We start from the raw sequence: 25,333 nt of genomic DNA, 5'->3' as shown, positions 1-25,333 counted from the left end.
CACAAAGCCACATACCTTTAGTGTTTTCCACAAAAACATATTTTTTATCGTCAAAAATGTTTTTAATGCATACCTTTTTCCCTTTTCTTTAATATAAATTATGTGATTTGACAACACAATTTGTGCCAGGCCCAGTTTGTTTTATTTTATGATTGGCGGCCTGTAGATTTGTTTTGTTTAGAATAATTGAAGGGTCCAGGGGAAAAACATGATAAGCACCATTGTACATACTAATTTTACAGGAGAGCACTGTTGAAAATAGAAAAACACACATAAATGTGTCTCATATGTTGATGGATTATGTAACATAGTAGATGCACGTCTCATTCTGATTTTATATTGACAAATTATAATTTTATTTAAACATCAAGAAGTCTTATTTACTAATTTTCCTATGCTTACGGGCAAATAAACATATAAAATGTCGATTCGGGAATAAATATCATTGACATTACAAAAAAGTACAATCAAAATATGTGGTAAATTACAGTAGATTCTCAATAGCGTGAATATCGGAACGGGAAACTCCGCATAACATTTTAATTTAATAATAATTAATAATTTTATCAAAAATTAAATAACTCTCAAAAACGAACCAAAATTTTAATTTTTTGTAATGGTTTTGAATTTCTTTTTTGCCTTTTTTTAGTTTACACTTACTTAATTACTTTAATTTTTTAATTTATTTAAGTTATTTTTTTGTTCTGAATAAATCAAAATGATTTATTTTTGATTTACAATATCGAGCGTGTATACTGTATGTTAAACTACTTCTATCCCTAATATATTATCTATACCTGTTCCTTTTGGATTGGAAGCCAACGAAACTACAAGGCTGTCAGATGCAAATAGGCTCTGAGATTTATTTGATTTAATTTGAAGGGCCCTCACTTTACCATCTTGTAGTCCACATATTATTGGACCAGAAAGCAGCCAAACCAAGCAAGTGACTGGCGAAGGCTGCGGGAATTTATTACAGATCGCCTAAAAACATTTTATTTAATAATAATAATAATAATACTTTATTTTGCATCAATATCATTTACAACAAATGTAATTTACAAATAAAAAATAATAATAACCAAGAAAAACATGCAAAAAAGGAACTGAAGACAATTGAAATTGGTTTAAATTCAGTTCCTGTCAGATCACAATATCAACTAGTATAAATGTGTGTTATGTAGCTAAATTATTTTACAGTAACTTATCTACAAATATAAGTAAATTATACAGGGTTGTTCACCACATACGACACGGAGTATTGTAGCTAAACGATTAGATTTTTACAAATTTTAAGTTTTGGGTTCGTTGAAGGACTATTAGAGCTACAATTTAGAAATAATTTTACAAGATGCAGAGTGTCCCAAATAAGTAAAAAATGCTATAGTTGTATTTTTAAATGGAACACCCTGTATATTATTCTATTTTTAGATTCTACGATTGAAATAAAGGTAAATTTTATTAAGGTTTATCACACTTAAACCCTACTGTTTATGAAATATTTTCAATTTTGTGAAATTGCAGTAAAAATTTTAAGGCTTCATTTCTACAAAGGGTATCAAAGTTTTTAATACTAAATATTTACTGAAGTTTATTTATTGATCAGTTATTGTGTTGCAATAATAAAAATTATACTACCTTATACAGAGTGTCTAAAATTTTATTTTAAATAATTACTAGCTTTAAACGGCAATAACTTGTTTAATTTAAATGGAACGCCCTGTATATTTTAGGAGAATCAGATGCATAATTTAATTGTCTATCAAATTGTATTATGCCACTTTTTACCTATCCCTTCAAGTTTTCGTAGAAAATGCATTTTCTTATTAATTTAGACCTCATTTATCAATATACCCATGGAATATTGACATTTTAGATTGTTTTTAAAGCAACAAATGTACAAAATGTACAGGCTAGTAATATTATCGTTTTTAGCAAAATGATAATATTACTAGCCCATTTGTATGCAAAACGAAAACTATTTAAGTCTTCATAAAAAGTATATCATTAATTAAATATACCACCAGTATTTCCGCCCAAATACTAATTAATTACATACTTAATTATATTCGTGAATAAATTATTCTAAATAAATGTGGATTTGAATCAAAAATCAATATATTAATAAGTTACAAAAATGAATGTCTCTGTTGTTACAAATAAGCATTTGTCAAAAAATTAAATATCATTTTTAAGGTGTTACTTTTTACCACACTGTCTAATACACATACAGTACATCTGCTGGATCTGTGTCTATGAAAGGAATGCGGGCAAAAAACATTTAAATTAACAGCAATATATTTTATACGTCGATTTGACGAGTGCGTCACCGCAAATCGCTCCGCCCACTCACTTTATTGGCTACTTGCAAATTTGTCGAATTTTTATTGATGGGACGCGTCGTCTAATTTTTTACGAAAAACATCGAGAAAATATCGTTTCCCCTCTCACGGATACCCCGGAGCTACAGAACGGACAGACGTACTGTAAAAAATTAAGTTTTTTAGTTTTTGGAGCAATTATTATTAATCAACGCAAACAGTCAATTAAAGTAGTTTGAATACTGGAATCATATTAATTGGTCCTCTTTAACAAATATTTAAACAGTTTTTTTTTTATTTTTTAATGAAATAAACAAACTATATCGACAATATTAATATCTGTACTCTTTAAAAATTTGGTACATCTTTAAAAATAATCTAAAATGTCAGTATTCCATGGGTATATTGATAAATGAATTTAAAATTACATGAAAATGCATTTTCTACGGAAACTTGAAACTATAGGCAAAAATGGAATAATACAATTTGATAGACAATTAAATTGTGCATCTGATTCTCGTAAAATATACAGGGTGTTCCATTTAAATTTAACAAGTTAGTGCCGTTTAAAGCAAGTAATTATGTAAAATGAAATTTTAGACACTGTGTATAAGGTAGCATAATTTTTATTATTGCAACACAATAACTTATCAATAAATAAACTTCAGTAAATATTTAGTATTAAAAACTTTGATACCCTTGGAGAAATGAAGCCTTAAAATTTTTACTGCAATTTCACCAAATTGAAAATATTTCAAAAACGGTAAGGTTTAAGTGTAATAAACCTTTATCAAATTTACCTTTATTTTAATCGTAGAAACTAAAAATGTAATAATATACAGGGTGTTCCATTTAAAAAAATACAACTTTGATATTTTTTATTTATTTGGAACACTCTGTATCTTGTAAAAATATTTTTAAATTGTAGCTCTAATAGTCCTTCAACGAACCCAAAACTTACAATTTGTAAAAATCTAATCGTTTAGCTACAATACTCCGAGTCGTATGTGGTGAACAACCCTGTATAGTAATCCTATGATTAAGAAAATTAGAATGAAATTCAAAGAAATAAACACAAAGAAAAGGATTTTATACTAAAATAATTCTGAGGTAAAGAAGACTAAGAGGGAAGAGAACTATCTAGAAAATGTTTTTTAAGTTTATTTTTAAATGCAGCACTCTGAAGGTTTATCATTTCTGTAAAAAAATTCTGTAAACAGTTGTAGAGCTTGGAAATATTAAATGAGAAACATCTAGTGAACAAATGCTATTTTGTGAAGTGGTGGAGTAATAAGTCCCTTAAATCTAAGGTTTAAGTTGTGGACATATCTGTTCTGAATTATATTTTATTCGCCAAGTATGGAGGACACTTCTTAGAAATAACTCCATATAATAAAAATAATGAATGCATCTTACATCTGTTTTCCATATTCAACCACTTAGCTTCTTTCACAGGCTTCTTTTAACTTATGCGAAAGGGGATTATATTTTCTTATACCATAAATAAAACGTAGGCAGCTTTTTTGAAGCTTCTCGATTCTGTTAATGTCAATTTTTTCCAGACATGGTCCATATATAACATCACAGTAGTTGAAATGGGATAAGACAAGTACTTCATCTAACTTTATCTTTAAAGTTTCCGAAAATAACTTTCGATGCGGATATAACATTTTTAAAGAGATGTAGGACCTTTTGATACATTGAGAGACATTTAATTTTTTTACATAATTTTGGTAATAAAATCTATATTTATGTAGATGAAGTTATTCATTCTTATTAATTCCATATTAACATTTCCGGGACCGTGCTACAAAAAGTTACGTTTCAGGCCGTGTGGGGTAACTACGATACCCCACTGAAATCTTTCAAAAACTATTAATATTTTGTCACGCAGGCAAATTATTAGTAATTATTTGTAAAGTTTAATAATAAAACGTCAATAATTTAAATATTTTGTATTTGTTTAATATAAAAAACATTTAATTTTAAAACTAAACTCTTATTAGTTTTCTACACATTATTTTTTTAATAATAATAATAATAATAATAATAATAATATGCTTTATTGTCCAACAGATTATAAAAAATCCAATTACTAGACAACATGAACTGAAATAGAGTAAATTAAATAAACTTATATTAACTACAGAGTAAATTGAATAAACCTATATTACCTACAGAGTAAATTAAATTAAATTAAATAAACTTATTACGCAACAGAGTAAATCAAATAAACCTATATTAGCCAACTAAAAAAAAAAAAAAAAAAAAAATCCCTACCAATGAACCTCAAGATTTCCAACCCTCAGCGCTCCTTTAAGTGAGTCTAACGAACAATTATGCAGGTCTATAGTAATATTGTTATAATTTGCTAAGTTGTTCCATAGAAAGCAAGAACGGTATATGATACTAAGGATGATGATAAGATTTCCAACCCTCAGCGCTCCTTTAAGTGAGTCTAACGAACAATTATGCAGGTCTATAGTAATATTGTTATAATTTGCTAAGTTGTTCCATAGAAAGCAAGAACGGTATATGGGCGCTTTCTGCTGCAGATTTGATGTCGCCAACGGCTGATAAAATTCACGACACTGTCGAGTATTTGCAAGCGGGACCGCAAAGTTTACTTTGTTTAACAACTGAGTACACTCTATCAAGTTGTTGCACAGTTTAAAGATAAAACATAAGTTATTTTGTATTCTGCACCTCTCAAGAGGTAATATATTATAACTGTTCAACATATCCAGCTGATCAAACCCATGCGGGGGGTACTGTCCGTAAGTTCTAAAATGTGATAATTTCAAGAACCTACGCTGCACTTTCTCCAAACGGTCAATGTGAATAGCGTAAAATGGAGACCAGATGACACTGGCATATTGCAGCCTGGATTTGACCATAGAATTGTACAGGGTGAGAAGGCTTGAGGGCTGCTTAAAATGCAATGTTGTTCGACTGATAAACCCTAACAGTCTCAGTGCCGATTGCACGATCATATCAATGTGTGGGTTAAAAGACAACTTTTTATCTATTAATACACCAAGATCCATAACCGATTTACAGTCCTTCAATACATCACCGTCTAGTACGTAATCAAATGTAAATTCATTTCTTTTGTGCGATATAGTTATTTTTTTGCATTTGTTATTATTTAGCGGTAATCGGTTTACCTTACACCAATCAGATAAACGATCTAAATCCATCTGGAGGGCTTTACAATAATTTATTGTACGTATGGACCTATAAACTTTTAAATCGTCTGCAAATAGTAGTATGGAACTTTCCAGAGAATCGCAGATGTCGCTAATGAAGATTGAGAAGATCAAAGGGGCCAAGTTAGAACCTTGTGGCGCACCACTGGATGCAGTGAATTCATCGGACCTGTATCCGCTATACTCTACATAATGGCGCCGATTTGTTAGATATGAAATAAAAAAGAAAACCAGGTCATTCGAAAATCCCAAGCGAGACATTTTGCAAGCTACAATACTAAAGTCTAATCTGTCAAACGCTTTAGAAATTTTGGAAGTAAGAGAATAAAAACGTTTTATATTCTTTGCCGAGAATATTAAAAATGGGGTTTTTGCATGTATTACATAATATTTTTGTTTTTCTCTAACGTGATCTGGCGGAAAAGCCGCATGTTCGGTTTGAATTAAGTTGAATTTCTTTAGCAGGATTTATAGGAACTGTGCTTTTGGCAAGAAATAATGTTATTGATGTTTTTATAGTTTTGTGAAATTTGTTACTATTTTATTTACTTCTTAGAATGTTTAGAAGTACAAGTCCTTGTGCTGAAGGATTGCTCTTCGTAGCTCTCGAAGCGAATTCGGCAGGAATTCCTTTTTTGTTAGCCCATCATCAGTATATTCCTTTTGGGCCATTTTCCAATAAATACACACACTAACTTACTATATCACAGTAAATACCAACACTAAACTGAATATAGAACTTGTTTACGTCTTCATACAAAGTCACCAACACGAAAAAACATGAATAGTGCGTGTAGGACTTCGAATCACTGCAAGTCGTGTGGGTAACGGAGGTACCCCAGGCAGTAAATTTCAGTTTTTCGCCGAAAATAAAAAAAAATATTTGGCTATTTTTGTTAAAAAAAGGGTTTTGTAATATACATTCTAGGATTACCTGATAGGAAAAAAGTGAGAAATAAAAATTGTAAAAGTTATTAAAGAAAAAACGCATCTAGGGTACCTAAAATACCCCGCACGGTCCCGGAAAGGTTAAAAACATTTACCCGTTATATTTTTAGATCATACAGTATACCTATATTTGTCAGATATTTTTTTTGGCGAATTGCCATGGCGACACTAGCTTTCTTAATAGTCATTTTATTGAAAATTCGCTTTTTATTCAAAATCTAAGCCAGATAGGTTTGGAAACTCTAATATAGTTTGAAAGGGCATTTAAATTTGCTTAGACAATTTATTCCACTGATTTCGAGGTTCTGAATGAAGCTTTATTTTATAAAATACAGAGTGTTGCATTTGAAATAACAAAGTTTATTTTTCTGGCTTAAAAGTCAGCACAAGAATTAACTCTAAAAAGTAAATGTACAGGGTGTCAACAAACTTTTTTTATTATAGCATGCACATTTAAATATCTTTGAATAACTCTAAAACCAAAGCTTTTAGACATATTAAACCCTTACAATAAATGTCTTATTTTATGTCCTAGAATCCAAAAATGAAATAAAATACCGAGAGTGTTCCATAAGAAAAAATATAACTTTGGTATGGATCTTTTAGTTGACACACCCTGAACATTTCAAAATAATGTTAAATTATGCACACTGTCTTCCCACATATACCCTAAAATATTTTGTTTCTACATCTCTCCGTTTTTGTATAATTAATCGAGGCGAATGAGGTGCGCCATCCTGTATAAAACTAATGAAAATTAATACAACACTTTAAGCACAATTCAGATATAAATAAAGAGAAAAGAAGGTAATAAGATAGGGTAGATAGTAGGTACTTCTTTTGTTATTAATGTTTTGTACCTTTTTATCGCCCCATTTCTCTCCTATTTTATAAACATAAACAATACAATCACTTTGAGCCACTGCAATTTTAGTTGAATCTGGACTAAAGGCAATTCCTGTAATTACATAGGATTTCTTGCCGGCCTCTGGATCATATGGTTTCGTGGAAAACTTGTCTCGTTTTTTACCTTCTTCATCAAATAGTAAAACCTGCCTATCACAAGTAGCAACTGCAAGTTTTTGATTGTTAGGCGCCCACGAAAGAGAAACAATTTTATAATCTTTTTCCTAAAATTATTAATAATAAGTTTAAAAAATATATTTTAAAAATTATTACTTGAGCTTCAAGAATTGTCTGCAAATATTTTAACTCCATCTCAATGAACTGGTTTTCAGTATGTTATTTGTTGTGATTACATTACCATAGTAACGAATCATGCCATTGTATTTAAAGGTAAAAAATAGAAGTATGCTTAGTCTGGCTTGGTATATTCTTTGCAAGTATGTTTAAAGTAGAATTTTGGCTAAGAATCTAAATGCAGAACAAGAAATTTATTCTTAAAAATCTTCTGTAAAACTTCACATATGGTTAATAAAATAAATACAACCAACACATAACAGAAAAACTTTATTAATTGAAATAAATGTTCCTACAAGAGTCTTAATATCTAATTGAATGTTGTAGATATAAATTGCATAGTACAAGATATTTATATAAATTAAAATAGCTTAAAACAAATAATAATCTATCACACATAAATGCCAACAGTCAGCAGTAAAAATACAATCCCAAAACCTGAAAATATAGATGCTACTAACGCTGTAGCAATTTCCTTTTTAATACTCCTTGTTTGTTTAGTACTTGTTACTTCGTAGACAAAAAACCAAGCGGTAAAAAAGATACCAATGCCCAAAAGAACAAGCGTTAAATGGGGAAAAACTGCCGGGTTTACTGGTGAAATATATCTTATTAATTTTGCTGAGTCCGCCTTAAAAATATAACAGAAAAATCAACAATAACTATTTAGCTCTTTAGGCGTCATATAATTACCATTATTTTATTTGATATTTAACTGTTAATCTTCCTTTAAATAATTGTATTTCTACAAAACGCCTGTTAACCTCTTCTACAAATAACAAATTTCCACGTCAAAACCATGTACGTCAAAACGTTGTCAAGATTGTCAAAACGTCAGCCTACAGATTACTGATAAATTGATTTGACTTGGGTCGTGCCAGAGATATATAACTGGGTCTTGCGTATGGAATGCAGAGTTGTTAAACTACACGTAGTAATTAATAAACAACATTTACTACATGTCACAAGTAGTTTCTTAAATGTCGAGTAGTAAATGTGTAGTTTATGTAACTAATGTAGTTTTTTTAAATAACAGTGAAAACATAACCTAAAAACTTTGTTTGTTGATCAATTTAATGAAATAAAAAGTTTATATTTTGTGAATTTGTTCCTTATTATGTGATATTTTTGATACTTAGTAGTTAAAAATGGTTGGAAGACGCCGATGTCTCCATACCTTCTAGGAAGAGGGGAATTATGAAGTTGTGCCTTTATATGTAAAAAATCATATATTTTCTTGGAGAATGTCTATGGTGAATTTCTCCATAAGATTACCGAATTTATAGTTTTTAGCTACTAAGTATCAAAAATATCACAAGGAACAAATTCACAAAACATAGATTTTTTATTTCTTTAAATCTTTGAATAAGAAGCTTTAAATTAAAACAAAGTTTTTAGGTTATGTTTTCACTGTTATTTAAAAAAACTACATTAATTACATAAACTACACAATTACTACTCGACATTTAAAAAACTACTTGTGATTGTGACTTGCGACTTGTGACGTGTGACATGTAGTAAATGTAGTTTATTAATTACTACGTGTAGTTTAACAAGAGTTTAACAACTCTGAGCTGGGCCTTTACACTCCATAGCTGGGCCAAGGACAGAAGAAGGCCAAGGACCAGGGATACATTATCCTTGAGCTGGCTCACTGGACTAACCATTTTATAGTACTATTCTTTTAAAAGTTCCTCAATATGGCCGACCTAGTTACGAAAATTGGTAATTTTTTTTTAATGAAAAATAAGTTGGCGTTAGCGAATTCAGAAATTGATTTACTCTTTGGTTAACAGTAATATTTTTCAAGATTGTCAAGTTGACGTTAAAGTTAGGTTATTAGGTGGTTGTCATAAATAAAAAAAATAGATTATTGAAATTATTTAATAAGAATAAAGGTATTTTACCGCAGATCCGAAGAGATTTTACTTAAAGGTATTTTATAAACTTTCCCAGTGAGAATATTAACTCCCCTGTTTCTTATATTTCAGTTAAAGGGACGTAAGAACTATAGGAAGTAAATTTTGTTTTCATGTTTTGACGATATCTGAGAGTTCCTAGAATTATCAAGATTATTGAATAATTATAGTTGTTTAATAAGTGAAATTAATAGAAGACTTGGAAATAGGATGATGCTTTTCATGTTATAGTTGATAGATCACCCCATTTCTCTTTGTTTTTATTTCAGTACAGTTAATCACAAATTGAATTGATGTGTGCAAAAACAGCTATATATTTTCAAACATCTTATTTAAATAGTTCTTTTATACACTGTTAAACTGTATCAACTACAAAGTATTTAGCAAAAAATTATAAGGTAATAAATTTTGTAGATATAATTTATGAAAATTTATAATATATAAAGATTAGAACACAATCCTTTGAAGGACAAAGAAATACTCAAAAACTCATTAAATATACTTTATTAAAAATAACAACATACAAAAACATTCATGCAAACTGTAATAATCAGAACATTATCCACATTATACCTTTATTAAATTTGTGTCCACACTCCTGTCAGGAAAGCCAGAAATGTTTGTTTAAATATTAACTTATTTTTAATTTGCCAGAAACACATCAGAATATATCACAACCACAACTATAGGTTAATCAGTACTAAAATTTTATACCTAGTAAGTGATGCGTTAACTAACAAGTATAGGATAAAAAACAATTATTAATATAGAGTGTACTATACAATGTCCTGCTTATTTATGAAATGACTTTCCCTTCAAATGTGAGGAATACCAGTAAAATAAAACATAATTTTGGTTTGGTTTGGTGTTTGATATTCTAACAACATCTATTACAAACCTTAAGTGCTTTTAGTGAGTAACTGTATTTTATATTCTTCTTTGTGTATCCTGTAAAGTAAAAAATATATATTTCAAGAAATATAAAAACAATGCAATAGATATCAAACAGATTCATAAAACTACTTAAAATTATTGTACATAATTATATATTTCAAGTGTTATTTGATGTTTGGTCCCATTACCAACATTACCTTATTTAGGTCTTCTCTACTAACTCAACTTTTAAACCTGTTTTAAACCTTCTTTATATTTTAAAACTGATTTTACAACAATCTGTAATGCCCGCGCTGTTTCCTGAAATATACGTTTTAATCTATTTATTATCATATAGTACATATTACAAACCTGAAAATTACTGATACGACGAAACTTCTCAAAATAATTAGAGACCTTTTTACAAACATCTGGACTAATTTATTTTCACGAATTTGTGAACGAGTCAATATTTTCTAATACGTTTTTAAGGGTTTTACACATTTTGAATATCTTCCAGCCTATTCGTCAATTCTTGATCGGGAAAAGATTATTTATAACTATATACTTAGTACTGCAGGTTGCAGGTTAAATAAAAGAACAAAATCAAGTAGAATTTGTGAATAAAAACTCAAAAAATATGAAAATATTTAGAAAAAGGAACCGTAAACGTCAATGTCAGCCAAGTGTCAGAGATCAATTGGATTTACCACAGATTATCAATTTGAACGATTTGAAGTACAGTCGATTCCAGTTTAGAGATTTTCGTTTTTTAAGCCTCCCATACTGAAGTCCGCCATATTGGGAAGTTTTAAATGAATGCAAGTATACTAACCATGAATAATTCAACTAAATCATATATAATTCAAAGTATATATGAATTTTGGAACGTAAATTCAGAAATCGTAAATTATATACGAAATATTCCAATTTTTCTATTGGTCTATTCCTTTTTTATGACTTTTTTTGATAAAGTCATAGGATAAAGTAGTTGTAGTTCCACATTCCCATTTTCCTCATCAGATAAGTCAGATATGTGCTCTGAAAAATAGTCATCATTTTTAGATATTTAAAGTTCACGCCCAGTCGCCCAGATTACTCCAATATAAAATCAATATTAATCCTACAATTTCTTGAAAATTTTTCTAGAAAAAATTCGTGTTGACTGACCAGAGTCCACGAATTTTTGTTTGAAAAAGTTAGAAAATCTCACAAAACACTTGTTTTCGAAATGACTGAAATACATAAATTTGGATCTGTTAATCCAATTACATGTCATGCCTGGAATAAAGACCGGAATCGTAAGTAAATATATAATAAATGAATCGTTAAAAACTGTGAAATATGCTTGTTTTTTATTATAGAAATCGCATTTTCCCCTAATAATCAAGAAGTTGAAATCCATAAGAGAACGGGCAACGACTGGAAGTTACTGGATACTTTAAATCAGCATGATCTACGAGTAATGGGAATTGATTGGGCTCCAACTACTAACAGAATAGTGACTTGTGCTAGTGACAGAAACGCATATGTCTGGAGCCAAGAAAAAGATGGAAAATGGAAGCCAACTCTAGTTCTTTTAAGAATTAATAGGGCCGCTACTTGCGTTAAATGGTCTCCAAATGAGAATAAATTTGCTGTTGGCTCTGGAGCTCGTCTTATATCCATATGTTACTTTGAAAGTGAAAATGATTGGTGGGTCTCTAAGCACATTAAGAAACCCATTCGATCAACAGTTACTACCTTAGACTGGCATCCAAACAATGTGCTTCTAGCTGCTGGAAGTGCAGATTTTAAAGTAAGAGTTTTCTCTGCTTATATTAAAGATATTGAAAAAACCCCTGAACCTACACCTTGGGGAAACAAAATGCCATTGGGTCAAGTTATGGCAGAGTATGTTAATTCATCTGCTGGTGGTGGTTGGGTCCACTGTGTCAGTTTTTCAGCCGACGGGTCTAAAGTTTGCTGGGTATGTTGGTTTTTTGGTTGGATTTTTAAGCTACTTATAGATATTTTTAGGTATCACATGATTCATCGATTAATGTTGCTGATCCTAGTAAAGGAAATACTTTTATAAAATTAAAAACTGAATTTCTTCCATTCTTAAACTGTACCTGGATAAGTACTAAGGCCATAGTTGCTGCTGGACATAGTTGTGTCCCTGTAATTTATAACTTGACTGAAAGTGGTCAATTAGTTTTTGGTGGAAAATTGGACACATCCCAAAAGAAAGAATCAGGGGGATTATCTGCAATGAAAATGTTTCATTCATTGGACAAACAAGCGAGAACCGAAATGTCAGATACCAATATAGATTCAATCCATCAGAATGCTATAACTTGTTTATGTATTTATAATGGGACTAAAGGTAAAGCCACAAAAATAAGCACATCTGGATTGGATGGACAGTTGGTGATTTGGGATATCAATTCCTTGGAAAGGTCAATTCAAGGTTTAAAGATTCAGTAATTTCACACACTACCATTTTATGTAAGAGATATCCAATATGAAACTTAAATAAAAATAAAATTAAATTAAATTTATTATAAAACAAATATATACAAATTCACCTAGTAAATATCTTATTTTAAGGACATTTTCCACAACAAGTGTTTACACTAAGTTCTTCTGGTTTGTGATTAGGTGTCCAAGGTCCAATACTTGCATTTGCATAGAAATCCATAGGATAACTTTTATCCTCTTTGTGCCACTGTGCATCTCCTAGTGTGATGGCTAATTCGTAGGGAGTCAAAAATGGTTTTGTAAATGATTTTCCCCAATCAATTGACAACCTTGGACAAGCTACCTGAACAAAAGCATCAAGTTTTGAAAATAGTTCTATCTTCTTTGGAAATATCTCTGATAATAATATGACCACAGCTGATCTACCCGTCTCTGTGATACGTTTTCGTAAATGTTCTACTACTTTAGGACTACCTTGTCTTCCTAAAGTCCCCATTATAACACCAAATTTACCCACTAATTTTGCATCTTCTATGCAATTTTTTCTGATAATTTCCATTTGTTCATGATCATACAACTCCTGAGTAATAATCTTACTGTAAGGATCATATTTATATGCTTTTACTTTAGGATTGGCAATCATAACAGCCTCCAAATGAAACCGACCATCTCCTAAATATATTACTGTGTCACAACATCTTAACACTGGAGCTGTACAACCTAATATTTCTCCTGGAGAAAGAGGTTTAAACTGTGGTATTGATATATCATAGCCATTTTCACCAAGCATTTTGGAAACAGCTTGTAAAGTTGTCACAAATTGTATTGTACTAACTAAAGCTATTTTTGCACTTTTATCAAAGTTAAATTTTACAGTTTCTATGAAATGTAAGGGATCCACTTTTATATCAACAAAAATGTAAAGCATTTTAACGCCAGATGTTTGATCAATTGGTATTAAGCAGCTATGGCCATAATGAATTAATAATTCTACCCCTAAAGCTTTAGCTGTCAGATCATCTATACAACAAGCACCATAAGTCACATCACCCATGATAACTGTATCAGCCCCCGTAAATTCTTTTATAATATCAGCTAGAGTTGTAGAAAAAATTAATAAACCTTCGGGCATTTGTAAGGCTACCATTTTAGGCTTTAATTCTTGAATTCTCCATATTGTTTTGGGAATCTCAAAATTGTAATTCTTCGGTAACACAGCGGCAGCTGCTTGTAGTTTAGGGTCATTTAGAATACGATCTGGAATTTTTGTAATTCGAGTGGCTTTGAAAACTTTGCGTTGAGGTTTTGCTTTAACTACTATTGTTGATTCTGCCATTTTCTAAAAACCTTATCCAATAAATAACAGCTCGTCTAGAACGAATCATGCTTTCTTATACTTACGTTTTAATTCAATACATTGCAAGAAATATAATTTTAAATATTTTAAGTGTTTAGAGGTTAGTAATAAATTTAGCAACGTGAGTAGTTCGTTTGTACAATGGCCGACTCGTAAAAGATTTCAATCATATATAATACATATATGATGAACTGGATTTTTATTGTTGTAAGATGTGGATCATATACAGATGATATATAGATATGATAAATCCCAATAAATCCGAAATCATATAAAGCATATGAAATTCGGCTGGATTCGGTCTCCAGCGATATCTTCCGGTGTCCTTGGCATTCACGATCTTTGGATGTCCTTGTCCTTAGACCTTTCCAAGGTTTTTGCAGATTATTTTTTTTGACTGACAGTTGACAGAATCGTAACAAATAACCTTGTAAATTTCGAAAATATTTTAAAAACCATTTAGAAACATTTGACCTTATGTCCCCTACGTCCTTTGGATAATAGTAAGTAGCAAAATAGAACTAGACATTGCTTGCATGCATGTTAACATAAAATTACTTATTTTGTTACATTTTTTTGTAAAATGTGCGAATGTCAGGATATGAGTATGGATGTTAAAACTCCTAGAAATGTATATTTGTCGGCATTTTATAAAAGGTAAGGTAATTAACAACTATTGTTTTTTTAATAATATGAGTTCTTTGTAGGAGTTTTGCATTTTACACTGTAAAAAGTCGACTGCCAATAATTCTAACACAGTTGATAGATACTCTGGTACGCAATAAGGAGCAAATAGCAGCAATTTATGGGGAGGTTAATATTTAAGCATTTGACTGAACATTTATAAAACACAATACGATTTTAGATAGCCCATGATGATTTGAAAAAAGTTATTGGAGAAATATCCAAATTGAAATATGAGATACAAACAAATAAGCCTCTGCCGTATTTGACATCAACAGATCCTGACATACACTTTTTTAATGAACACATAACAAAACAAGCTTCTGAGGAAGGCCATACAACTTACTTCAATACAATATGGCTTTTAACTGAATGCTACATGTATCGCAGAATAAAACAAAGTTTTAGTTTTACGTGAGTAACAAAACTTTTTCATTATATGTAGGTATTATTCAGTGTCATAATTAATAGGACCATTCACAAACGTTTAGGATAACACATAGGGTACACAGCATGTTTAAGCATGAACGGGAACATTCCATATAACTATTTTTTACATTTTTATAAAACTTTTCATTTTGGAATCTAAATAATATGAACTTTTTATAAAAATAGTATTTAGTAATTATAATACACTATATTGTACAGGATGTTTCATAAAACATGTCATCTCTCATGTGCCTTCTCTTTTGTTCTCAACGTGCTCAAAAATATCATTTTTCTCGAGAATAATAAGAAAAACCAAACAAATTCTGAAAAAAAAAAGTAAAAAGTAATAGATTATTTTCCCAACTTACTTTCTTTGCGCTAATTACAAATTCTCGACATTTGTTCGTTTATTCTTGTTCATTCTCAAGAACATTCTCCAAAAATCATTTTTTGAATATTTTACCACACTAATTATATTGATAGTTAAATTTAATAACATATTCCAGAGAATCTTTGAAAGACTATGATTATTTTGGCTTCTCAAAGAGAGATTCTTATGAAAGTGCTTTAGCATTAATAGTCCAACTAGGTAATCATATGCTAGAAGTCGAACAACAAAACAATACAGATCCTGAAGAATCATTTAAATCCATGCTGAAGGTAAATTTTAAATTTAATATTGCTGATTTAAATAGTACCGTTGATTGAAGAAATAAGAAGATGCGCAACCTTATGGGCGATTTCGTGGCACTAAACCTGTCCGAGATGTAGTTGGCGTTGCCGTCAGCCTGTTCGAGAATTCCGAGATTTAGTTTAGCTCTGCGCCGCTGCGCGCTTATATCGTTTTCAGCGCAGCGGAATACTGTACCAAAGCAGACCGTAGTTTTGCTTTCAGTCGACAGAGTGAGTGGTTGCCAGAGACAGTGTTGCCAGAACTACTGATTGATCCGTAGATTTACGGATTTTGGGTACAGTACGTTAATAATGTGGATTTTCTATCATTAAACAGTTTAATATAATATTATACCCTGCTGGCTAGCCAATCTTTGGGTCGGCGTTTACATGTATAGGAGTGAGTCAGTATGGCAATCTAGTAAGTCAAAGTGAGCAAAAATATGAAGTATTTATTACATAACTACTTAATCTGATGCTAGATTCCATGCGCTTGGGAAAATACTCGCCTTCTATCTTTATTCAGTACATCTTATTTTACTAAGCGTGTTGGCTGTACTCTTCGTACACATGAAAACCAGCACCCAAGACCAGAAATACCGACTCTTAGTATGATTAAACAAAGAACGACGCCAGAGTTGGCTTGGAAATGAAGATCGCTGTTATTTCATATGTAAAATTTTATGGTAATAATTGTCATTTCCAAGCCAATTAACCGACTTTTTTCGATCTCATACAACATATTCACTACCTATAAAAGCATTTTTGTTTTTGTTGTTTATGGTATGTTTAACACAAATAAATTTTCAATACATAAAGGCGGATTTTTCATTCAAAGATATTTTTGTCAAAAGTATTACATATATTACACATTTTAATATGGCAACACTTTCGCTTTCGGATTCACACCGTCTTCGATATGCCTTCTCTGGTTGAATTAGAGAAAACAAGTGTTTTGTGAGTTGACCGCAGAATGATTTTTGTCTCCACTGTACAGGGTGTCCCATTTTGGTTGAAATCATACTGTATCTCCGTTATTCGTGAAGATAGAAGGGTGCGGTTTGCACAAACCTGTGCCACGGAAGATGCTGTCAACAAAATTTTCATAGCCCTCTTCGTTTCTGAGCTACAGGGTCTTTTTGAAAATTTTGCAATTTGGGTCACCCCTTGTATCTCTGTTATTTTTATACGTATCGAGACGATGAAAACTGTTTATTGTAGAACTTTTTACGTAGAATACAGTGGCGTAGTACGAAAATAATATTTTTAAGATATGAACTAAAGTTATGTTTTCTTGAATGGAATACCCTGTATATTTATAAATTATATGATCTGCCTTGCCATAAGCTTCTCAAAAATATATAACACTCTATATTTATTTTCACTATTTAATGCAATATTTAAAGAAAAATTATTAAAAGATCATATTTATTAGTAGGCCATGATTGATTACAAAAGAAACTAAAGAATTATTAAAAGTATATACTGCTATCTGTCTCTTGTTTTATGCTGAGAGCCACTAATTGATTCTTTATATATAGGGAAACTTAAGTCTCTACCGTTATTTGTAAATCTTGGAGGGTATTGTATCCGAACTTTTAAATATTCCTTTAACTAATTTACGTAAAATGTATACTTTCAGCAAGACGGGGCTCTTCCTCACAACTTAACTTTATACGAACGAAAATATTAGAATTTTGTTAAATTATTATTTCTCAAATCAATGAATCGGAACAAATGCACCCATATGATGGCCTACCTGATTCCCGGATCTTACCGTTCTCGATTTCTGATTTTGGGGATTTTTGAAATATGAAATATATCGTGGCAACCAATACGATGTCGATCTGGAAAATGCTTTAATAATGCAAGCTTTTAGATATTTGCAAACCCATCCCTTTATAATAAATTCCGTTATAAAAAAGAGAAAAATATATTCAGAGGTTCAGTGGTAACAGTTGGAAAGTAAAATATATCAATACCAAATAAAATTTTAATATGTGTATGTCTATTTTAGTAAATACCATTTTGATTTTGTTATTTATCACGGCCTACTAATAAGAAAATGATATATTTTAAATATTGCAGTAAATAGTGAAAATAAATATAGAGTGATATATACAGGGTGGTCCGAACTGTATTCCGGAAACTTCGGCAGCAAATTCTGCAGATAAAAATAAGTGAGAAAGTTTGTATAAATGTATGTCCTAAAATGCTTAGTTTCAGAGAGACAGGGTGTAGAAGTTTCATTTTTATTTCGATTTTTTCTAAATAATTTCGATAAGTAACGTCAATATTTGGATAAAAATTTGTCTCGGGAGTTTTTTGACATGAGAAATTTGATTTTGATGTCAATATGACTCCTACTAGTAGAGGGCGCCACCTACATGTGTTTTAACTGTTTTGAAGCGTAATCAATTTTTGTCCGTAACTGTATAAAACTACCGAGTGAAAAAATATACATCTCTGTGACTTTTTACGTAAAAAATACCTCTTTGTCAAAATCGCTACGAGCAACCGTTCTTAAGATATTTAGAATGGAAATAATCAATACATGTCATTATTGACGAAAAATAAACACGTTGAGTAGACAGTTATTTCACTGAAATAATAAATTTGGGAAATTTTTATTTTTTGTAAATTAATCATAATTTTTTCTGCAAAAAATGACGATAAAACAGTTTCTGTTGAACTTTTTGCACGAAAATATTTCAAATTTATGATTTCAGTCTAATAACTATTTAGTCAACATGTTTAATTTAGGTCACTGATGACAGGTATTGGTAATTTCGATTCCAAATATCTCGAAAAACATTACTCGTAACGATTTTTGCCAAGAGACCTTTTTCACATAAAAAACGTCGTAAATATATTTTTTTACTCAGTAGTTTTATACAGGTACGGACGAAAAGTTATTAATCTTCAAACCAGTTAAAAAATATGTAGGTGGCGCCCTCTACTAGTAGGAGTCATATTGACACCAAAATCAAATATCTCATGTTAAAAAACTCTCAGACACCAATTTTGATCCAAATATTGACGTTACTTCAGAAATTATTTGGAAAAAATTGAAATAAAAATGAAACTTCTACACCCTGTATCTCCGAAACTAAGCATTTTAGGACATATATTTATACAAACTTTTTTACTTATTTTTATCTGCAGAATTTGCTGCCGAAGTTTCCGGAATACAGTTCGGACCACCCTGTATATATATTTGAGAATCCTATAGCAAGGCGGATCATATGATTTATAAATATACAGAGTGTTCCGTTTGAAAAAACATAACTTAAGTTCATATTTTCAAAAATAATTTTCTGGTAGAAAAACAGACTACGCCACTGTATTCTACGTAAAAAGTTCTACAAGAATCAGTTTTCACCTTCTCGATATCATCCATAATAACGGAGAAACGGGGGCTGTCCCAAATGGCAAAATTTTCAAATAGACTGTGTAGCTCAGAAACGAAGAGAACTATGAAAAATTTTTTTGACAGCATCTTCCGTTTGACAAAAAAGTGGCACAGGTTTGTGCAAACCGCACCCTTCTATCTTCACGAATAACGGAGATATATACGGTATGATTTCAACTAAAATGGGACACCCTGTACAGCATTTGAAGCGTAAGGAGAAATCAAATCAGCGTTGTCACGAATTCGCCCATTAAGTTGCGTATCTTCCCAATACTTTCAATTAACGATAGTACTTTATTCCTGAAGAATCATATAAATCCATACTAAAGTTAAATTTTAAATTTAATATTGCTGATTTTTAAATATTACCTACTTTATTTTACATATTTTTCTAGTTAAACTTGTGGGGGAATAAATGTGATCTGTCAATATCCCTTGGCAAAACAGATAATCCAGGTAATCTATTTGATACGCATCTATTAGATCCTTGTCTATTATCGGATCAATCTCAAGATATATGGGAAGTGATCAGTAAAGGGACAGACACTGACATAGTTGGTAACTAAATTGAAATAGGGAGGAAAAACCTGATTTCAAATAGTTTCTTTTTAGATATAGTTTTTGATAATGCAGGTTATGAATTGTTTACTGATCTATGTTTAGCAGATTACATAGTAAGGAAAAATTTAGCTAAAAAAATTCGTTTCTATGTTAAAACTATACCATGGTTTATATCAGACGCGATGGAGCATGATGTGTATTGGACATTAGATAAGTTAAAGCAGCACTCTAATGAATCACTCCAAGTGCTAGCAACTAGATGGTATGGTATGTATACGTAAAACTTGGATTGTTATTAGAGAACAACGGCCTACGGTCGAGTCGGCCTGCTGGCACGTATACGTAGACGTAAAGAATCTTTTACGTGTAAAAAATAAAAATATAAGAAATGCGCATGCATACGTAAACGTTTACGTGTTAGGTTAGGTTAGGTTAGGTAGTCTGTGCCGTTGTTCTCTAATAATGGCAGATATGAAACAATTTTTTTATATAGCAAAAACTATAGACATAGGTACCTAGTGATGTAAAATTACTCGTAATTTATAAATCGGTAACATTAATTGGTAATATTATTAAATTGGTAATTTATTAAAAAAACAGCTTTTTAAATATTTTTTTTATTTCAAAACCGTAAAAACATTACAAAAAAAAGAACGTTTTTTAAGCTAGTACGAGTCAAAGTGGCCTATGTTATAGTACGTAATAGAGTTGATAATGGTAAATAATCCTAAATCTTGTCATATGGTTCTTCTATCTCTTTCGTTAGTTGAGTCAAATCTATTACTTCGAAATCGATATCTTCTTCCATTTCTTTCTGAGCGGCCTCTATCATTCCTGTATATTCTTCTCCATTTAGTAAATATAATTATTATGGGCAATATAAATAAGTTTTCCTGACTTTTCCACAGTAAGTTTGTTTCTTCTTGGCTCTGTGACAAATCCATAAGTACTAAAGGTTCTTTCGGTTGCGGCTGTTTACGATGGCAAATTTAAATTGTCTATAGCCAAAATGCTTATTATAGAGCTGGAGCAAATTCCTGCCCACCAGATAGGTCTAGAGTTCAGACACAGATTTTTCGCTGGAAAGGACGAGTCCTTTAGCAAAAATATTACCGTTGGTCCGTTAGTTTCAAAAATCGTTTCGAAGCAGAAGGTTTACTCTGTTTGACGAAAGAACATCAGAAATAGCTGGATTATCATCAACTGCTAAGTTTTTTAGTGTCAAAAAGCTTTTTAGACAAGAAATAAAGCAGCCCCATCTTGTTTTCACAAAAAAAAGGAGAAGAGTAGAGTGGTACAGAAGCAATATTTCCAATGTTACCGATCATGCGGTAATATTACGTAATATTACCAAAATTACTGGTAATATTACCCTTTATATCACTAGGTATACTATATATTAGATGTACAATGTGTGCTAAAACGTTAGGAAGAAATAAGATTTTTTTTTGTTATTAAGATATTGAAATAAAGTTTAAGTGGAAATTTTTCATCATGACCAATAACAGAAACATGGCGACAAATTACAAAGATCCTCTTTACACATGCAAAAGTGGGGTTGACAAAATTACAGTGGCAAAGCGTACGAGTAGACAAGGTGGACATTGTCTACACAAAAATCTACATAAAATGTTTCATATTTAAGCAAATTAAAAACAAATAGCCAAAAATTAAAGGCTGTACTTAAACTGCCGTTAAACGGTAGCTTACTAAAATGCCGTTAATAGGTATGACGTCGTTGATGTGACGCACTTGACGGCTTTATGAAATATAGGAATTATATAAGGTCTAACCAAAGCTATCCACCCCACCAAATAACCAACGCAACTAACTTCGACACTGATAAAAAGATTTAAAAAACAACAATATAAAATAACAACTGATAAAAAAAACTGATAAAAAAATTTAAAAAATAAATTAGTAAAACCAACCAATCCCACCAAATAACCAACTAACCAATGAATTAACACCCTCCAAATAACCACGCAAACCAACCCGCCAAATAACTAAACCAATCCAACCAAAAAGAGTAAAACCAATGCAATGAGATCGCGCTATAAGCAAAAAAAAATATAAAAAAGTGTTGGTCAACACAGGTGCTCTTGCAATATGCTTATGGTTAGGCATTACTTTCCGCCGACATGAACGACGTCACAATATCTATTAACGGCATTTTAGTAGGCTACCGTTTAACGGCTGTTTAAGTACATCCAAAATAAAATAAACAATAATCAGCTGACACACAGTACTTAACACATAAGTCAGTTCTTTTGATTATTTTAGGCTGGTATAGAAATCGCCGTTCAGAATGCGGTTCACTAACAATTACAACTCTGGTCGGAACGTAAAAGTTATCGTTCGCCAAACGATTTTCTCGTGGTTGGAACGCATTTTTTTTTCAGCAGAAACGTTGCCGTACCGAGAACTGCTGTGTTTGAACGAATCTAATTTTTAAGCAATAAAATGTAATTTAATAAAATTCTGAACTACTTTGACTTTTTTCAATATTTGATCACTTGTCAAATTTTCCTGTTTCTTGTGAACTTTATGACACACACTGTATACAGGGTGGCCCATCGAAAACGTTCCGCAAGGCATAACGGCTAAGGTATTCTTTTTCAAAAATCCAAAAACACGTCAATTTTGTTTGTGAGGGGGATAACTTTTGCCCCAAAAATGATTGCAAAATTATCAACCCTCTAAGCGGGGTGTCATCCCCAACTTTTTTCAAATGGGAAGGGGGTCAAGTGGCGCCGCAATGAAAGAGCTTTCTATTCTCTATATTTCCCCGCCTCGTTTTTGAAAATCGGTCGAGTCATTGAGAAAATATGAAGGATTGAAATTTGAAAAGTTTATTTAAACATTTATCAGAGTAAATGATAAGGATAAATTCCTTCGACTAATTTGAGGTTTTTTCTTATTATTTCTAGATGTTTACGCATTTTTTCACTTGCCACAAGGTTGAACGATCAGGTGCGGTAGTTGCTAGATAGCTGTTCTGTGACTTGTGCGTTGAAGTTCTTCTCAATATCGTTAAACTGACCTACAATAGAATTTCCAAAAATACCAGCCCACGCGTTCAATTTCTGAGGGTTTTGTGTGTGTACCTCGTGAAAAACCCTGAGGTTGTCCTCAGCCGAGTGCCGACAGTTGTGCTGATTAACTACACCGTTCAAAAAGAAAATACACTTATCTAAAATACACACATTAAATAGGAAATTATTATCATTCGCCACTCGTTCACTCATAGTTTCACGAAATTGCAAGCGACGATCAAAATCGTCTTCGTTGTGTTCTTGTACCAACTGAATTTTGTACGGGTGGAACTTGTGTTTTTTTAATACCCTTTGGACACTTGTACGGTTCACGCCGGTCTCATTGGCTAATTTTCTTGTACTCAGCGTACTATCCAATGGCAACTTGCAATACGAATACCTCCATAGCTTCATTTACTACAAGATTTTCCCTCTGCCTCTTTTTATTCATAACGGAACCAGTTTCGCGAAATTTTGCCATAAAGGTGTTTGTCAGGATGGCGTTCGTTGAATATCTGCACAACCCTATTGCCACATTCATTATTTTTAAAATAAAGTTCGATTATTTCCACTGTTTTTGCAAGTGAGTACACCATAATTATTAAAAAGTTTAACGATATTGAGAAGAACTTGAACGCACAAGTCACAGAACAGCTATCTAGCAACTACCGCACCTGATCGTTCAACCTTGTGGCAAGTGAAAAAATGCGTAAACATCTAGAAATAATAAGAAAAAACAGCAAATTGGTCGAAGGAATTTATCCTTATCATTTACTCTGATAGATGTTTAAATAAACTTTTCAAATTTCAATCCTTCATATATTCTCAATGACTCTACCGATTTTCAAAAACGAAGCCGGAAAGTATAGAGAATAGAAAGCTCATTTCATTGCGGTACCACTTGACCCCCCTTCCCATTTGAAAAAAATTGAGGGATGACACCCCCGCTTAGAGGGTTGAAGATTTTGCAATCATTTTTGGGGCAAACGTTGTCCCCCTCATAAACAAAATTGACGTGTTTTTGAATTTTCTGAAAAAAAAAATTACCCTGGCCGTTATGCCTAGCGGAACGTTTTCGATGGACCACCCTGTATATTATAAATAACTGAATAATAAATTATCAATATAGTCTAAATTTCTAATATCTAAATAGGGATTTAAAATTGTATTCTTGATGCTTAAAGAGTCAATATTTGGCATCCCACCATGTAAATGGTAGAATATAAACCTTATTAAATATTAACACAATTCCAGATTATCTGACCAATGGACAATGGGAAATTGTAAGCAGTAGCTTTTGGACTTTACCATATGAATTTAAATTTATGAAAGATTTTGAACCACAACTTTATAAAAAATTATCCGAAGCCAAGCTTATATTCTTCAAAGGAGATTTAAATTACAGGTAATCATTTACAACTCAACTAACGATTGAATACTGATTAGAATTGCAGAAAATTATTCGGTGAGATTAACTGGGACCCAGTGACAAGTGTGGATGAAGCTCTGCAAGGTTTTCACCCATCTAAGTTATGTGCGTTAAGAACAATTAAGGCAGATATAGTGGCTGGATTAAAAGAAGGAATCGCGGAGGAATTGGATAAAAAAGACCCTAAATGGATGGAGACTGGCGAATATGGATTAATTCAATTTTCAGAAAAAATTGTCAAAATACAGTAGTAGATATATGTGGTTGTAATTTAAATACTCGAGTCCATTTCTAGTCCTCTCGTCAAGTTGTGCGTAAAAAAGTAACAATCAGTGGCAACTGGTGATTTCAGATCTAAAAAACTGCTGTAGAACCACTATATCATCTTGTAGGGGGTATAGGCGCTCTTGCCAGGTGTCACTAAATATATATGTGTTTCTTAAAATGGAAATAGGTGTTCAGCTAATGGTGCGTATCCATTGACCGCGATTGTCGCGCGCTCTAGGTATTCTATCCTCGTTGCGGCCAATCGCGGCGCGGCGTTAATGTCGCCATTTTCACGTCAATCATCTGGTGCGCGAGGCAGCCGCGATCAATATATACGCACTATAAAAATACCATCTTTTATTAAGCTAGTATTATGCCTAAAAAAATTACAGTTTGTTGCAAAAAGTTTGCAACAAATCGGAATATTTATTATGTGTGATAGATGTTTATTACTAGCGAGATATAAAAAAAAGTTTATTCAATGGAATTTCTTTAGCATACCCAATAAAAAAACACGATTTTTTAAGTGAAAAAGTAAAAAGTTAACTTGTGAT

At 31.5% G+C, this 25,333-nt stretch overlaps 4 protein-coding genes and 1 long non-coding RNA gene across 8 annotated transcripts in view; 2 read left to right on the top strand and 3 right to left on the bottom strand.

Annotated features, from left to right (window-relative positions):
* LOC115879849 (intraflagellar transport protein 172 homolog) overlaps positions 1 to 7,798 on the bottom strand; it is a 49,246-nt gene extending 41,448 nt beyond the window's left edge. The window contains exons 1-3 of the mRNA XM_030896849.1: positions 7,658 to 7,798; positions 7,339 to 7,608; positions 798 to 984 (exon numbers count right to left, since the gene is read on the bottom strand). Coding sequence (XP_030752709.1) covers positions 798 to 984; positions 7,339 to 7,608; positions 7,658 to 7,696 — 496 coding nt within the window. The 5' untranslated portion in view covers positions 7,697 to 7,798. The remainder of the gene's footprint in view (positions 1 to 797; positions 985 to 7,338; positions 7,609 to 7,657) is intronic.
* Positions 7,799 to 7,933: 135 nt separating this feature from the next.
* LOC115879875 lies at positions 7,934 to 8,820 on the bottom strand. The gene is made up of 2 exons (XR_004049776.1): positions 8,372 to 8,820; positions 7,934 to 8,309 (listed from the first exon to the last, which is right to left on the bottom strand). It is a non-coding gene; the product is annotated as an uncharacterized LOC115879875 (long non-coding RNA).
* Positions 8,821 to 11,463: 2,643 nt separating this feature from the next.
* On the top strand, positions 11,464 to 13,013 carry LOC115879848 (actin-related protein 2/3 complex subunit 1A-B-like). Its single transcript, XM_030896847.1, has 3 exons — positions 11,464 to 11,771; positions 11,835 to 12,439; positions 12,490 to 13,013. Exons 1-3 carry the CDS (start codon positions 11,702 to 11,704, stop codon positions 12,937 to 12,939), a joined length of 1,125 nt encoding a protein of 374 aa, XP_030752707.1. The 5' UTR covers positions 11,464 to 11,701; the 3' UTR covers positions 12,940 to 13,013.
* Positions 12,995 to 14,437, bottom strand: LOC115879847 (2-(3-amino-3-carboxypropyl)histidine synthase subunit 1). Of its 2 annotated transcripts, none has more exons than XM_030896845.1 (2): positions 14,335 to 14,437; positions 12,995 to 14,272 (listed from the first exon to the last, which is right to left on the bottom strand). In XM_030896845.1, exon 2 carries the CDS (start codon positions 14,267 to 14,269, stop codon positions 13,058 to 13,060), a length of 1,212 nt encoding a protein of 403 aa, XP_030752705.1. In that variant the 5' UTR covers positions 14,270 to 14,272; positions 14,335 to 14,437; the 3' UTR covers positions 12,995 to 13,057. The 2 variants fall into 2 exon arrangements, with proteins under 2 accessions (XP_030752705.1, XP_030752706.1); XM_030896846.1 differs by having other exon boundaries at positions 12,995 to 14,280; positions 14,335 to 14,423.
* A 226-nt stretch (positions 14,438 to 14,663) lies between these two features.
* Positions 14,664 to 24,827, top strand: LOC115879846 (damage-control phosphatase ARMT1-like). 3 transcript variants are annotated; one of them, XM_030896842.1, is made up of 9 exons: positions 14,665 to 14,793; positions 14,889 to 14,947; positions 14,998 to 15,103; positions 15,156 to 15,388; positions 15,910 to 16,063; positions 19,883 to 20,045; positions 20,100 to 20,315; positions 24,338 to 24,488; positions 24,538 to 24,827. In XM_030896842.1, exons 2-9 carry the CDS (start codon positions 14,892 to 14,894, stop codon positions 24,761 to 24,763), a joined length of 1,305 nt encoding a protein of 434 aa, XP_030752702.1. In that variant the 5' UTR covers positions 14,665 to 14,793; positions 14,889 to 14,891; the 3' UTR covers positions 24,764 to 24,827. The 3 variants fall into 3 exon arrangements, with proteins under 3 accessions (XP_030752704.1, XP_030752702.1, XP_030752701.1); XM_030896844.1 differs by having other exon boundaries at positions 14,664 to 14,947; positions 24,530 to 24,827; XM_030896841.1 differs by having other exon boundaries at positions 14,666 to 14,947.
* Positions 24,828 to 25,333: the final 506 nt, after the last annotated feature.

The sequence above is a fragment of the Sitophilus oryzae genome, unplaced genomic scaffold (assembly GCF_002938485.1).
Source record: "Sitophilus oryzae breed Bouriz unplaced genomic scaffold, Soryzae_2.0 scaffold_158_pilon_pilon, whole genome shotgun sequence".
Lineage (NCBI taxonomy): Eukaryota > Metazoa > Arthropoda > Insecta > Coleoptera > Curculionidae > Sitophilus > Sitophilus oryzae.
Note: the sequence above shows the minus strand (reverse complement) of the source record. Positions and strands in the feature narration are given on the sequence as shown.